The sequence below is a fragment of the Nansenia antarctica genome, assembly GCF_963989245.1.
Source record: "Nansenia antarctica genome assembly, chromosome: 19".
Lineage (NCBI taxonomy): Eukaryota > Metazoa > Chordata > Actinopteri > Argentiniformes > Microstomatidae > Nansenia > Nansenia antarctica.
The window spans coordinates 14,693,152-14,709,681 of NC_137692.1; the positions used below are offsets into that span (position 1 = coordinate 14,693,152).

The 16,530-nt window shown below is 40.4% G+C and overlaps 1 protein-coding gene across 1 annotated transcript in view; it reads right to left on the minus strand.

Moving 5' to 3' along the window:
- Positions 1-4,244: 4,244 nt before the first annotated feature.
- LOC308174209 (voltage-gated delayed rectifier potassium channel KCNH1-like) overlaps positions 4,245-16,530 on the minus strand; it is a gene marked incomplete at both ends in the record, with an annotated part of 75,228 nt that continues 62,942 nt past the window's right edge. The window contains one exon of the mRNA XM_080549291.1: positions 4,245-5,120. Within this exon, the coding sequence (XP_080405417.1) occupies positions 4,245-5,120 (876 nt within the window). The remainder of the gene's footprint in view (positions 5,121-16,530) is intronic.

Here is a 16,530-nt window from a genome sequence, read left to right on the forward strand (position 1 = left end):
AGCCGGTTAAACCCAGGTTACTGTTTGTTCATTGCAATTGAGTACAACCCTAAACTTTCCAGAAAACGCTGCCTGTGTAATAAACTCTAAAGGTTTCACCAAATCTTTTCCATGTCAAGAATTGATTATTTTTAGGAATGGTCAGATTTTGGTGGCCAATGTTGTCCTCAAAAGCCTGCTCTTATTGAACAAATCCGATGTCTGCTGTCACAAAGCCTAGTGTCATAGTGATATGATTGTATTCAAAGTCATACATTACGTCTAACTCTGAATAATGATCTATGGCCAATGTAATCTAAGTCAATTCAAGCATCATTCTAAACCTGCACTGTGACAACAATTTTAAAAAAGCACTTTTAATAATGGAAATAGAAATTAAATGCATTCTTATTTTTTTTTATCATTGTCTAAGCATTTATGTTTTTTAAGGCACAGGAACAATTATTTTCTGCAATGCGAGTTTGATTTAATATCATTTCTATCTTCATACTGTGATAATGCCTCAGTCAAGTGTAGTTCAAACATACATACATTTTATGGGATTCCATAAAGCCTTAATAAAAGTCCTAGATGGAGGCTTCACAAATATTTTAGAAGTGAATGCCATACATGATTCTGTGTAAGGGGCTTTTCCAAATGTGGCATAATTCTTTTCTATAGTAATATATTTTCTTACAAAATATTTTCTTACAAGTTATTTGCTTACAAAAGCATAATCTAGGTAGGGTTTATAAAGGCTGTGTATGAAGCTCTATGTATACCCTACATGGTTTAATATGTGACTGAAATATAAATGTCTATCTCCGCACTGCCAGCAAAATGGGTAATTCGTAATTATGATAGCCCCACTAAGAGCCCTTACACTAAGTCTAAACTCCTTCATCAGTGTAACATTCATGCAACATTAGCATTCGCTGATTTTAACATTTATGAATGCTTATGTAGGGATTCTGCAGGCATTATAAATCATTATAGAAAGTCCTCTTGAGGGTTGATGAAGTAAAAAAGAAAACTGGAGCAGCAAAGGTAAATGTACTGTACGGTATATGAGTCATGCAGTCATGCTTTGCAGTGGAGGTACCTTGGATAGGGGATACTTTGGAAGACCCAGTCACAGAGCATACAGTATGTTGTTAATATTTCCTCACATTTACAATATTTCAATATCTCAACAAGGACAAAGTGAGACAGCTTATTAATGCAAATAATCGTCTACATGCAAATAATAGAACTTGTAGTTCGCTGAACTCACATCCGATAGAAGCCCAAAATCGGACTACATTTTTGACGAAACCACTTAAGTGTTAAGGCCAGTTCAGACCAAAGATCTGCGACGAGACGAGACCGTTTTAGAACGTTGCAGAGAAAAACTCGGCATCCAACGTCCTAAAACTGGGCAGTTCAGACCGAAGATGAAGGATTAAAGATAATTCAGACCACCACAACTAGAGGCTGGACGTTCTAAAACGGTCTCGTCTCGCTGCAGATCTTTGGTCTGAACTGTTAGAATTAGTTAGTGCAAATGACAGTTACTTCAATGGTCCATAATACTGACACTGTAAAGAATAGTGACACAGTCAACAAAGCTTCTGGGTTATGGAGATTGAACAGAACATTGCTAAGACATAATGGTGGTGGTTGATGGATCTCAAAAAAGCATTTGGAGTTTTCTTTCATAGACAAAGTTGGTCTTGAATAAGACAGGATTCTCTGCAGAACTAAATCAAAGATTGATTAAAACAAAGGCAGTCCTGAGCTCTAATTCATCACCACAGCATCAATGAGTAAAAGTAGTCAGGTCTAAAACACAACATACAGTTACTTTTTCTGTGAACCACCGGTATATTATGCATTAAGAATGTATTGATAAGGCATTTGTGGAGCCAAGAGTTGTACTTAATGCTTACAGCAAGTTCTAACAACAAATACTCACACGTACTTCCTGTTTACCTCATACTTCCTGTTTTTGTAAAAGCTTTGCGCATGCTTATCAAATTTGAGGGTACTTGTTTTACCTTTTATAAACTGTTAATGATTTGACTAGAATATAATGTCGATTTTTTTTTACAGTTTTAGTCATCCCGATAACAAATTCCCTACTATTTCTGTCAGCATTTGTGTTATAACAGTTCACACCTGTTAAGAGTCCAGTGTATGCAATCAGAATGCTTCCATGCATGTCAGCTGACGACTGCAGGTCAGAAACACATTAGATAGATGTATAATGTATCACGTTATTTTTGTCTTTATCTTTCCCGCAACATACATTTCTAGCATAAGTGCCATGACTGTTAAATTCATTGTCATTTTCAGAATTCTGACATTGTGACATTGTGACATTGTGAGTGTGTGAGTGTGTGAGTGTGGGGGGATTTCCATTATTAAAATGTTTTGGGCATCCTATTTCATCTTTCTGGTTAAATAAAAGGAAAAAGAACGGACAGCATCAATAGGCTAGTGCGCAAAGCATGACATTTGGGAAGTTACAATATATTTGCTGTAGTCTGGTATTTCCGAAAATATGACAAAACAGTGTACTTTTTTCACAGAGACAAAATATCATGATAATGAGTGTGTACTGAATATGGTTTATATTCTTCAATAAAATATCTCTCCTTAAACCTACTGCTGTCACACCAAGAATTCAACTCGTTCAAAATGTACGTTTACAAATGATTTCTGGAGTAGATTGCAATTCGTCACCTTCTTAAAATAACGGCTTACGTCATATTTTACATAAATATTTTATTTAAAGTCATATTTGATATTTTACATAAATATTTTTTAGAAAAACGTTCAAGTTTTGAGAAAAACAGAAAACAGAACCAAATGTTTTATTAAATAATTATATTATGAATACATAAATAATATAGAATATATGATATTTAGGCAAAAACATAATTTTCCTCAAAAGTGACGTAAGCCATTGTTTTAAGAAGGGGACGAATTGCGTTCAAGGTAAAACATGTGTTTATAGCTCTTCTTCATTAAAGCTACCTAACCAATAATATCAATATTGTAATGAGAAAATATGACTTTCCATATCAGTGCCCACCACTACATATTAGTCTTGACACATTTTCATAAATATTATATATTATTTATAGTTTTCATCATCAGAAAAAAATATCTGGTTCTTGATGACTATTATCATTAATAATAATAATAATAATAATAATAATAATAATAATAATAATTAAATACATTCATAATACATTGTACAATGCTGGGTTGCAGTGTTCACATTTACTTACAAAAAGCAAAAGATGGTTTCATCCCTTTACCATGGATACTCTGAGAACCGCTAACAAAGATTTGGGACTATTTTCAGCTAGCGCAAAAGAAATGCAGGCCCAAACGCAGGCGCATTGTCAATTTATGTGAGCAGTAACAGTTGCTCTGAAATTATGGCCTTGAAAATGACAGACACACCTTTCTTTGCCCCCGGCAGCGCCTGCGTTTGTGCTGACTGTTTTTTATACCGGTAAAATATAGAGTGCAACCTCATGGGAACTGTAACTCCATGGATGAACAAACCCAACACTGACATGTACAGCGGATGTGCATGAGCAGACTAGTGGAGGTGAGTGAGTGTGAGTGTGGGTGTGTGAGTGTGTGAGTGTGTGTGAGAGTGTGTGAGTGTGTGAGTGTGTGAGTGTGTGTGTGTGTGTGTGTGTGTGTGTGTGTGTGTGTGTGTGTGTGTGTGTGTGTATGTGTGTGTCTGTGTGTGTGTATGTCGCAGGAAGGATTCCATTTGTTCATAATGCCACTTTGGTGCCAATCCCTATGAAGTACAGGCCATTGCCTACATCCCCTTCTCACATACTTTTTTGTAAGTAATTTTTTTCGTTGTGGGGCAGTCCCACTCATATTTTTCATTTTATTGGACAGATATAGTGAAGACAGACAGGAAAGTAAGGAGAAGAAGGGAGAGAGGGCATGTCAGCAGGGCATGGGCCGGATTCGAACGCATGCCGACATGAGCGTGTGCGCTCTAGATCACTGGACCACCCCAGGCCACACCTTCTCACTAACCCTTGTCTCCATGGTGACTGACAATCATGGCACATAGGGCTAAAACCACCAGGTCCTCTTTAAGAGGATAATCATGGAGCTTCATCACCTATTGCTTACACAGACATTGGTGAGGCATCTACGTATCAATGTGTCCTCGGCTGAGGAACTGTACACTCAACACCCAGTGTCTTCCATCACTCTCAACAAGCCTTCCAAAACAACTCCTTTTAAGAAAATATGTCCCCTTTGTCTGAGTCTGGCGAAGTGGGCCGTGAGATCTCAAACAGGGCCTTGGGGGAGCTAGAACCAGACTTCCCGGCCTTAAGGAGCTGGAGTGCCTCCGCCAGCTGGGCTTCTACGCCGGCCATGCGAGTGTTCAGGGCCTTCAAGTCCTCCTTCAGCTCCAGTTTGAGTTCTAGGAGCGAGGCCTGGAGCGTCTGCTCGGGGATGGGGTAGAAGGCGTGCTTGGCCTCGGGCTGCACGGGGCTCCGGTCCTGCGGCGTGGTGCGGGCGGTGTTGTTGTCGCCGACGCTGTCCAGTCGCAAGTCACTCTTAGTGATGCCGCTGTCACACGAGTCGGTCTTCTTCAGTGAGGTCGTTGACTCGAGGGCCTTGGTCCTCTCAGGCAGGATCTCCATAGACTCGGCCTTCGACACCGTGCTCCAGTCATCGGTCTTGGCCATGGACTCCTTGAAGCGGCCCCAGCCTTTGACCTTGGTGGGCTCGGACGCTCTGCTTCCCGCAAAGGCCGTGGGGGACGGGGCTTGGAGCTTCGCCTTGTCCGAGTGGCCGGAGGCGGTCGCCGAATAGGAGGAGACAGAGGGAACGGGTGTGGCCGGGCTTTCCGTTACCGTGACAATACTGGTGGTGGCGATGACATCCTGGATGGGAATGGGCTCCACGTACACAGAGCCTCTCTCCATGTCATGCTCCGCCAGGTCCGGCTTCCCTGTCGTCGTCATGCGGGCCTCCTTCTGCTGCCGAAACCGCTGGAAGAGCCGACGCACCGGGTGGTCCGGGGGGAGGTTGAGGGGGGCTTCGTTTTTCCGCCTCAGGCGCTCTTCTTCCTCCCGTTTCACATCGCTAATCTTTCGGAAAACAATCTGCAGAGAGACGAAAGACCCTTGATTAATAAAAAACAAATCACCAGTACATTGACACAGTGAACATATTATCAATGGGTTTGTTCCCAATACACACTACAAACTATCTCTGATCACTATCACAGGGGAGTACATAACAATAGTGCAGTAGGAATTTTGTTGAATTCAATAATTTTGGTTGGATTACTCAATATTTATATTCACTTTACCATGAACTCAATAGTATGATATTGTACTGTACTGTATTCGCTTTTACCACTCGTTATTTTAGAAAATTCCATTTATATGCATTCTAGGAACGATGAACAAAAGAAGAAAGGCATGAAATATTTAGCTGGTTTTTAGTCACGGTTCAGTAACCACCCATCTGCCTGACTTTTCTTTTCAAACATCTGAAATGGATTCATTGTCTATTCATCTCTGATTATTCATATTTTATGCCAAAAGACATGATTTAAATATTATATGAGAAACGCCTGTATTATTATGGACCCCACACAGTAGAGAGAGTGGGGTTTAAGGAAGAGATTGAAACGGCCATGGTTGTCTCTGAGCACATTTTCTTCAAGTCAAAACATGCTCATACGAATGCTCATGAATACCTTAATTATGATCCGGATAAGGCAAAAACACAATACAAATTATGTGTCATGTAATTTATCTTTGGCACTTGATTATACTGTATTAATCCAATACATTTCTGGAAAATCATTAAAAACGTTTTCTATTCCTTTTCGTAAATGTCATGATGAATGAATGAATGAATGAATGAATGAATGAATGGACTTTATTGTCATTGCTACAGTACAGGTACCAAACAACGAAATTTAAGAGGGGTGGCTCCCCTGGTGTTAGGAAAGGGAAAAAAAAAAAAAACTTTTAGAAAAAGAAAAACACTAAAAAACACCAGCGTGGAAGCCACTCCACTTTCATGATATCTCATAAAACGACAGCAGTCAACAGTGGAAACTGTTTTGGCAGATGAGTTTCCCAGACAGGTGAGGAGGCAGGCGGAGGTCGAAATCAGAGTACAGGCTTTGTTCGATACCATTCCTCATTCTGTTCTATACATTACAATGAGCCCTTCCTCCGATATCTCCCTCCACCAGCCTCCCCTGGTCTTGCATAGGCAATAGGAGCATAGAGGGATGAGAAGAGTGTAGAAACCCTCTGTCTGACCTCATTACTAATTAAAGCCCATCCTTGTGAAAACACAGCAAACCGTTTCTTTCTGCTGAGTCCCTCAAAGGAACTCGTGAAATTTAGATGTCTTCTCTAGTGTCGTGTGACTTTTTAGTAAAAGAGGCCCCATTCTTCTGCAAGCCTATTGTCAGTGCAAAAGCAGCATGTTTGGTGGCAATCATTAGGGAAGAAGCTAAACATCTGACAATCAAACAGAACCGGTTCCCTGGGTAGAGGTGTAAGGAAGTCTGACTAGGTCCTGTGGTAGTCTGAGTAAGAGGAATAAAGTCTGATGGAATTTGGCTTGTGTAATCATTCAATCAATGAATATTAATGATACTCAGCATTTTCTCGCCTGCGTTAGAATTAGGCCACAGAGACCTGGCAGCGTGGCCGGCATTCTATTATTGTCATGTCCCCCACCACACCTCTGCATGCTGAGACTGGTTTATTAAGTGTGCTTTAATGCAACCGTGCCTGGGCAAAGTATGCTGACTCATACTGGGAAATGACATGGGAGACGGTTATGATTTTATGTTTGTATTCGAGCCACAGCTTGAGTGAAAGGAAATCACCCAAAAATATAAGCCTGATGCTAGGTAACATGGGAATAGCCACATGAGGTTAATATGTTTAAAACCACAATGTTAGATGTCAGTCCTTGCATCTTTAGTGCTGCCTATTAATTTGGGAGGGCTTATACTGTGTTTCTCCAGCCAGCTCTATACCAAGAAATTGGCAAGCTGCCATTTTGATGGAAAACGATCTCAGACTGTGGCTTTATATTTGACTTATCAGAGATGAAGAGAAGGGGAAACAAATATTGTGCATTATCCTTCCTACTCATCTGTTACACCAACACTGCAGATGTGTTTTCTTCCTGGCAATTATCTATCATTATCATCAACTTCAGTACATGCAGTTCCACTTACAGTAGCAGGTTAGAGTTCAGACATTCTAGTCTAGTGAACATGAACACTGCTACAACAACACAGGCATGTACTTGTATGCAGGTGACCCTCATGATTCACATTCTAATCGGACGCCTCGTTGTCGGCTGGAGCACAGAGAAAACAGGACCCCTTGTCATCTCTTAGGCTGATGTCTGCTCCCTCTGATGCAGTTTAAAATCTCCAACCACACTTAACCTCCGTGCCACAGATTATTTGATTATTGAGTGATACGGTATGCGTTTCCTTGTGTATTATTTATATTGCTGTCGTAATCTGTTTTTATTCACAAACTAATTCCTACAAGCTGCTATAGCTGTTAACTTGCTGCATCAACCAGATTATTGTCATTGAGAAAAGCATAACTGTTTTGGTTAAATGGCTTAAAAGCATGGAGAACTGTCTGATGATGCAAAATTGTGGCTTATTTCAGTAAACTCTGTGTTTCGGTGAAAATACCAGACTGTTTCCCCCGACAGACATTGAATTGTGGGTAGGAGATCTTGGGTGCTCTGAAGGTAAGCAGGAAAAAAAAGTATTATATAGGTGAAAACCTGAAAGATACTATAAGAAGTGAAAGTTAAATAAATAAACATGATTTGCTTTTGAAATTAAAATACAATACTAACTCTTTCATAATTGTCAATAGCGCTACCATATTTCATTTTATGATAACATATTTAATTTCTGAAAGGATTTTTTTTTTATTATAAAAGAACACTTTTAATTATCCCTATGACGCTTTTCTACAGGACGTATTTCCAAATGGCATTTCCCACCAAAGCCATTTTCATTTCATGCTGTCTGTCTCCTTTCCTATGTCAAACGCAAGTGGCCACGGTCAAATTGGTTCAATGCTGTGGTCAGGTAAAAGTGTATAGAAGACATAATGTGCTACCCCAAATTAATTAATGTTAATGTATTTAATAATCAAACTGAAATATAGCATAATATTTCTCGTACTTTTCTTGCATCTAAGATGGATATTTGTACACTTGATACACTTTTGATACTGTTTTCTTGATTTATTATTTTTCACCCGCTTTCACAAGTTTGCATGGCCTTAGTTTTACCATACCAAAATGACCATTAATCAATACATTTCTGGATACAACTCCTCTTATATTCGTACTTAAATGAGTACAGTTATGAAATATTCGAATCCTTCTAGAGCTGTCTAAGCCCCCCGCAACCCACTGAGCCAAAATATGATGTCACAGACATCAGAGTTGTGCCAGAGGATCTATTATTTAGTCTGGCTTTGAATTGCCAGCTTTGCGCTGCACATACCCATATGAGCCTCATTTAGGATGAGCCATTCACGTGATTTCTATGACATTGTGCATCGAAGAATGACATTCCAAGAGCATTACTGTACATATCATATTAAAACATGTTTTTTTTTTTTACGGCTTACATCATTTGTTTACAAAGTCTCCTATGACCAAAACAATGTAAACAATGGGAGTTATCAGCTTTGGTTCTGATGAGGTACTACGGTTGTTATTCTCTCATTACCCCCCCCCCCCCGCCCCCACTGCCTGTCGTGCCAAACAACTCCCCTGTCTGTGACAATATTGACACCAAATCATGGCTTGTTTGGCATTATTGCTTAATTTCGGCTCCCGGTGCCTTCATCAGCTTTAAATCTTGAATTCTTGTCAAGGCAGTGGGCGTATGCAATGTGGATTATGCAATTGAGAGTAATGGAATAAATGATTCCTGTAAATAGCCAATATTATCAAATGGGCATGACGATCTCAACAATGATGGAGGTACAGGTACTATACTGGGCCATTGCTAGTCTATGCTCCGATTTGTTGTTGCTTTTACTTTGTTTGTTTGTCTGCTTTATTTCTGATTTAGTCTCAGAAGGCCTTCATCTCATACGCAGAGACATTTATTTGGGGGAAAAGTGGCCTGCGGTATTGGGATGTTAATGTGGCACTCATGGAAACACTTTTGTGTAAGTTTGCATACTGTATATTTCACTTTCCATATGGTGCCCAAGGAATGTCAGAACACTGTCTGTGCGTGGAATTGTGCTAAAACTATAGTAGGTTGCATGCATGTGATTGAGAGAGAACCTGTCTGTTCATACTGTATGTTTTCACATGTCTTCGTGCTCAGTAGATGCCAGAACTGAGGAAGGTCCCATGGCTCTGTCTGAAAGTTCAGATCCCGCCTGTGGCTCCAGTGTTTGGTCCTCATGGGGCTGACATGCTAACATAGACTAATCTTGTCACATGAAGCAGGCAAGCACTCAAGCTACTGTAACAAAGACCAATTAAATCCATACAGGCCACAACTGGTCATACATACAGTGCAGTACAGTAAGTATTGGGACAGTGAAGCCTATTTTGTTCTTCTGGCTCTATACTCTATACGTTTAGATTTGAAATCAAACAGTTAATATGAGGTTAAAGTAGAGATTATCAGCTTGTATTTGATGATATTTGTGTCCATATTGGTTTCATAATGTATTAATTACAACACTTTTTATACATAGTCTCCCTATTTCAGGGCAACAAACGTAATAGGTCAATTGGATTGACAGGGTTTTCTCGTCAAGAAAGATGTGTTCCATCACATCATTTGTGCAGCTTTGGGCGGCTATGGCTCAGGATGTAGAGCCGGTGTCTAATGATTGCAAGGTTGGCGGTTCGGCAGTTTGGTCCCCGGTCCACCGTGTCGAAGTGTCCTTGGGCAAGACACTGAACCCCAAATTGCTCCCAATGTGTGGGCCGGCGCCTTGCATGGTAACTTGCTGCCATTGGTGTGTGAATGGGTGAATTAGAGGCCATTGTAAAGCGCTTTGGAATATACACTATAAGTGCAGTCCATTTTGTGCTGACATAAAGAATCTGTCAATGTCTAAGATTGATTCTCGGCTTTGTATTTGCCTTTGGAGTCGACTATTGATGTCTGTCAAGATCCAAAGAGGTGTCAATGAAAGTCAAGGAAGCCATTATTATCAGAAACATTATTATCAGAAACATAAAACACAAAACCTTAAGCTTGCTAAAATCAACAATTTGGAACATAATTAAAAAGAAAAAAAAATCACTGGTGATCTCAGCAATTGCAAACTGGCTGGTAGGCCAAGGAAGACTTATATAGAAGACTAGTGGATGACTGAAAAATGCACACCATAATAAAACAAATGACTAAAAATTAAGAACTGTGCCACAGATCAGGAACCCTCCAGGAGGTAGGTGTGAGTGTGTCATGAGACCACCATGCACGGACTTCACCATGACACCACCATGCACAGACTTCACCATGACACCACCATGCACAGACTTCACCATGACACCACCATGCACAGACTTCACCATGATGAGACCACCATGCACGGACTTCATCATGACACCACCATGCACAGACTTCACCATGACACCACCATGAACAGACTTCACCATGACACCACCATGCACAGACTTCACCATGACACCACCATGCACAGACTTCACCATGACACCACCATGCACAGACTTCACCATGATGAGACCACCATGCACAGACTTCACCATGACACCACCATGCACAGACTTCACCATGTGACCACCATGCACAGACTTCACCCTGAGACCACCATGCACAGACTTCACCATGAGACCACCATGCACAGACTTCACCATGACACCACCATGCACAGACTTCACCATGATGAGACCACCATGCACAGACTTCACCATGATGAGACCACCATGCACAGACTTCACCATGACACCACCATGCACAGACTTCACACTGAGACCACCATGCACAGACTTCACCATGATGAGACCACCATGCACAGACTTCACCATGATGACACCACCATGCACAGACTTCACCATGAGACCACCATGCACAGACTTCACCATGACACCACCATGCACAGACTTCACCATGTGACCACCATGCACAGACTTCACCATGAGACCACCATGCACAGACTTCACCATGATGAGACCACCATGCACGGACTTCACCATGATGAGACCACCATGCACAGACTTCATCATGAGACCACCATGCACAGACTTCACCATGATGAGACCACCATGCACAGACTTCACCATGACACCACCATGCACAGACTTCACACTGAGACCACCATGCACAGACTTCACCATGATGAGACCACCATGCACAGACTTCACCATGAGACCACCATGCACAGACTTCACCATGATGAGACCACCATGCACAGACTTCATCAGCCCAACTACAAAGGCTGTAAGGTGCCAACCACTAGTTATCCTCAAAAACAATGGTCAGATTATTATTTATTTTTAAAGTATCTACAAACTTTGGTCTGGAAAAAGGTCTCGTGGACAGATAAGATTAATAGTATCATGTACCAGAGTGATTGCAAGAGGAACGTTTGGAGAAAAATGGATCTGCCCAAGATGTACAGCACACCACCTCTGAGATGAGTTATGGTTTGGGCATGTATAGCTGCTGCTAGAACTGGCTAACTTGTCTTCATTATATTATGAAACTGCTGATGGCAGAAGCAAATACTTGGAGCCACCCCTCCCAAATGTCGTTGTTTGGTACCTGTACTATAGCAATGACAATAAAGACCATTCATTCATTCATTCATTCATTCATTCATTCATTCAAATGCCTCCAGATTTATTGGAAGGCGCTTCATCATACAGTAAGGCAATGACCCAAAGCATACTGACATAGCAACTGGGGACGTTTTTCAGAGCTTAAAGTGTAAAGTTATAGACTGGCCAAGTCAATCTTCAGATTTAACTCCAATTAAACATGCATTTGATTTTGGGATTACAAGATTTTAGGCAAATAGACCTCAAACACACAACAACTGAAGTTGGCTTCAGTTCAGTTCTGGCAGAGCATCACCAGAGTGTACCCAGTGGCTGGTGCGGTCAATGGGTCGGAGACTTCAGGCAGTTATTGCATGCAAATGAACAAAACATGTTATATGCTATACATTATAATGACAATCTCTACTTTAACCTCAGCATAATTGTTTGATTTCAAATCCAAAGCTTTGGAGTATAGAGCCAAACAAAGAATAAATGCTTCACTGTCCCATTACTTGTGTAGGGCACTGTATAATGTTACACTGGCAATTAAGACTGCTGAGATGATCCTCCACAAAAATGTGATTCCTAATGTCTGCCAGTCAATGTTTCACCCACCCGAATTAGGAGGCTATTTCTCACCAAGAGTAAAGTAAATATAATAATTGCTTGTAAAAAATAGCACAGGGGGTGAAAATTAGTATATTTTTCATTGGGATAATTCAAAGTCACTTGAGTCCGATTCTTGTCTACACACATCCACAGTCAAACATCGGTGGGCAGCTGAAGAACAAGAAACAAATACGTTTCTAGCTAAAAAGAAAACAGACTTTCCAAAAAAACGAGCCCAAAGTGGTTTATAACAAGGGGACTTGGGGGGTATCAATGTCGCTAAAGGAAAATCCAGGTTTATTAGTCTCATGAGACTTTTTATTTAATCTGCTTTTATGATAAGTCTCATGAGACTTATCAAAATAAGCCTAGATTTTCCTTTAGCAACGTTGATGAAATACCCCCCCTGGCAAACTCTGACTCAAACCTGACCTTCGTGGGAGTGAACTGCCTGAGTAAAGTATTTGTCATTATTTGATTTTTAGCGAATGACAAGACTGTGAAGTGTGGCACAGAATCAGAAATGTGTCAGGTGCGAACGCTGGGGTGACGTGCTGTGTGAGATGATTGATGTCTGTGTGTCAGGAGTTTGGATTGGGTAAACGAGGGCCAAGTTTGATAGGTTGGTCCACCAGACCTTCTGTGCGTATTAGTCGGAAGTGTCTGGGTACAATTGCTCTAAATCTACTCAAACCCTGAACCTAACCATCAAAATAAATCGAGTTAGTTCAATTAATAGAGTTGCAGTTGATAGTAAGGTGTACCTTAGCTAAGCAAAATGGTGATCTGTGTACTTGAGACACCAAAAGACACAGATGTGTGCAGTCCACAATGTGTTGCTGAAACTGACATAGAGTATACATTGGCCTTGAGGGGTCTGTCCAAGTAAAGTGAGTAAAACATCAATCCGTCAGAGCTGAGATATGACTCAGGGACAAACAAAGGTGGAATATATAGGGGGCAAGATTGTACAGTACCTTCAAATTACATCCATCACCCTAATCTTGTGGGATGTACTTTTCATTACTCAGGGGTTCATTCCTTTTCCTAGTGATTGGACCGAGATTGATGGTCAGAAAATTATCCTCCTCTCCTCAGAGATCGGGGGCCATTTTGATTCCGTCCCCCAGACTGCTCCTGATTGTAATTGCTTCCTGACTTTCACATCTATTGAGGTTCTCAACAGCTCGCCTCGCCTGGATTATCTTATCAAACTCATATCTCCTCATTCTGCTTGCCTGGTTACCACATGTAATGCCTGCTTTTTCACTAACTGCCTCCTCAGACATCCATTTCATTGCATTTCTAAAAAAAGAAATATTTTAGATGGTTGGTATGAAAATGATTGTCTGTGTTATTTGTAGTCCCATTTAGAGGGGCAAATCCTATCAAACCAGCATTTCAGTATTGACACAGTAGTTAAACATTAAATGACCTGTGGTCAAGGCATAATGGTTTTGTAATTGTGGAAATACCAGGTAGACTTGCAGTTAGAATACATTCTGTAACCAGGCCAGTCACTTATATCTGTGCCTGCACATGAGGATAGTTACCTGTGTGCATGCACACATCAGGCATAGCAACCAGGAAAGGGCTATCAAAATATATAGATTTGCTAGGTGGTAGGTGGGGGATGGAGGGTGTATAACCAAGACTTGCAATCCGAACGTTGTGGGTTCGAGTCGGTTTTGGCTTCATTTTGACAAAAGTGCTTTAAGGGTTTTTGATTTCATAACAGCAACGTGCAGCTAAGCATGTTATGGTGGCCTTGTACTATCGTTTCTGCATGCACATTTGAAACAGATGAATGAATGGACTTTATTGTCAAGTTGCTGCAAAAAGTAGCCCCGCAACTGTCGTTGCTCCACTCAAGTCTTGAACTTGCGACCTCTGACACACATGACTGTGTCTTCAAACACCTGACGTAGGAGACTGTGTCGCCTGTAGCATGTGAGCTTGGGTGGTAGGTGTGTAATTGCATGAACACGCCTACAGTAAATAATGTCTGATAGAATCAAGTCTTAATGTACTGTGTACTTAAGTGACATCTTACAATTCAGACACATTTTAAGGCGCAACCGGTATATGTTTGTCCACTATGGCAACTATGAGCCAAACACAGCAGAACCAAACTAACAAAATGTTATTGTTTACATCAATGAGTGTCCCTGTTCTTCTTCCTAGCTCATGTGGTAATTTATATAGCTCAACAACCTAAACCCACACTTACTGAGTTTTGTTTTATTAACACAAAGAAGACTGACCTTCAAACTTCTCACAGTTGTGTTGTCGAGATAAAAAAAAAAACAGGACCATATGAAGATTTCGGGGGAAATTCCCTCCAGTGCGACACTTTCTTGGATAACAACTATTGATCTGAACAGATTGAAATGGCAGATGACAGAGCCTCCTCTACTCGAGGCTGAGCAAGCCTAAATGAGAGTTCTCCTTTAGAAAACCTCTCTCTATGTGCAGATCGTTATCTCAAGTGTTGGGAGGATAAACTTTTGAGGTAGCAATTTCTTCTCTCGACTTTAATGTTTAATTAAAAGAATAAACTAACATCTCTAGCTAGAAGATTAAAATGACTGTCTCGTCTCCGTTCCTGAATCTGTAAGAGTTTTCCATTCATGAATACAGTATCTGCCATTTCTCTCCTTGAAATAACTCACTAGGGAGAGCCCTATCTTGAATTTCTAACTCATATGGAGAGTAAAAGTGTTATCTGTATAAACTGGCATTATGTTGAATGCAAAATACACACATTGATTGTTAATGTGTGTTTTATTAGTTAGCCTGAATGGCTTGCAATAAGACATTTGAATCCATTACATTCTGACTGTTTAAAAGGAAAATGTGTCTGACATTTTCAACTGATTTCATTACATCACATAAGGGTGAAGGTTATTCTCTGATAAAGTCTGTCTTTGACTATCCAAGAGTAAATCAGCCCCAAGGTCCCACAGCCACTTAGGTAAATATACAGTACTGTCTCAGAAAGCTCTTATAGAACGAAAGACTAGATTATGAGCAATATCTAGTTGTTTAGTAGTCATATGACTACAGAAGGATAGGTCTATTGCACTTATAAGGCATTACATGCGTGTGCATCATAGACAGTTGTTACTGTTATTGTTGTTACTGTTAATTATGGACGCCTCCTGAAATCTCTATCTCGTAGTAACCTTCACGAATATTGCCACTGTGTTTGTGTCATTTATTGACACAATGTTATGTTGAAAAATGCATCTGAAATGTTTCCAATTCTATTGAACAACATTTCAGTACAACATGGGGAGCTTCCAACGATATAATATCATATTTTAGTTAAGTATGTTTTTGAGCTTGGGTCATGTTAACTGTGTGATTCATTCCTTTGAAATGATATACTGTACTGTACAGATTTCCAAACTTATTAGCATTTGGACATCCATACCGACATAAATACTCATGTTTAGCTTGCAACTGAAAAGGTAAATGCAATGTTTGGTATTGCTTCTCTTGGGATGACAAAATAACCTTTGGTTTCTTTGTTTAGAGGGTGTACACGGGTATTAAGAAAGCAGTGAATTCTTTCTCTGTGGTTTAGTACAGTGACAGTGACCAAGACCAAGGTTTAATTATATCTTTGGACTTTGAGTGGACCTGACTCTGAGTACTTGTGTTCTCCCATGACAATGCCGCCAAATGCCGCCCACACAATTGTGCATGGCTGTCATCATTATGTGGGTGGAGGTGACTTTGGGGAAGAGTGATTCAGAGACCTTAAACAGTCATAAGTAGCTAGGGAAAAGAAAGCATTGTCAGACAACCACGTGATATTGTATTTGAAAAACAAAAACATATTCAAAGCCAATCCTGTCAATACAAAGCTTACTGGATGGAGCTTTCAAAAAGTGAGGCAATGGGCACTGTACACATTTTAACACTGAGCCACAAACATTTTTTAACTTGTTGTGACCTCAAAAACAGGTTGTGATCGATGGGTAAGGCTACAGAATCATTCATTGAAATTGGCCACATGGCCTTCAAACGATGTTGAAGGGGGAATATAATTCAACATAATTTATGCAGCAAATCTGATGGTTCAATAAACCATTACAAATGAATTGATCTGCAACA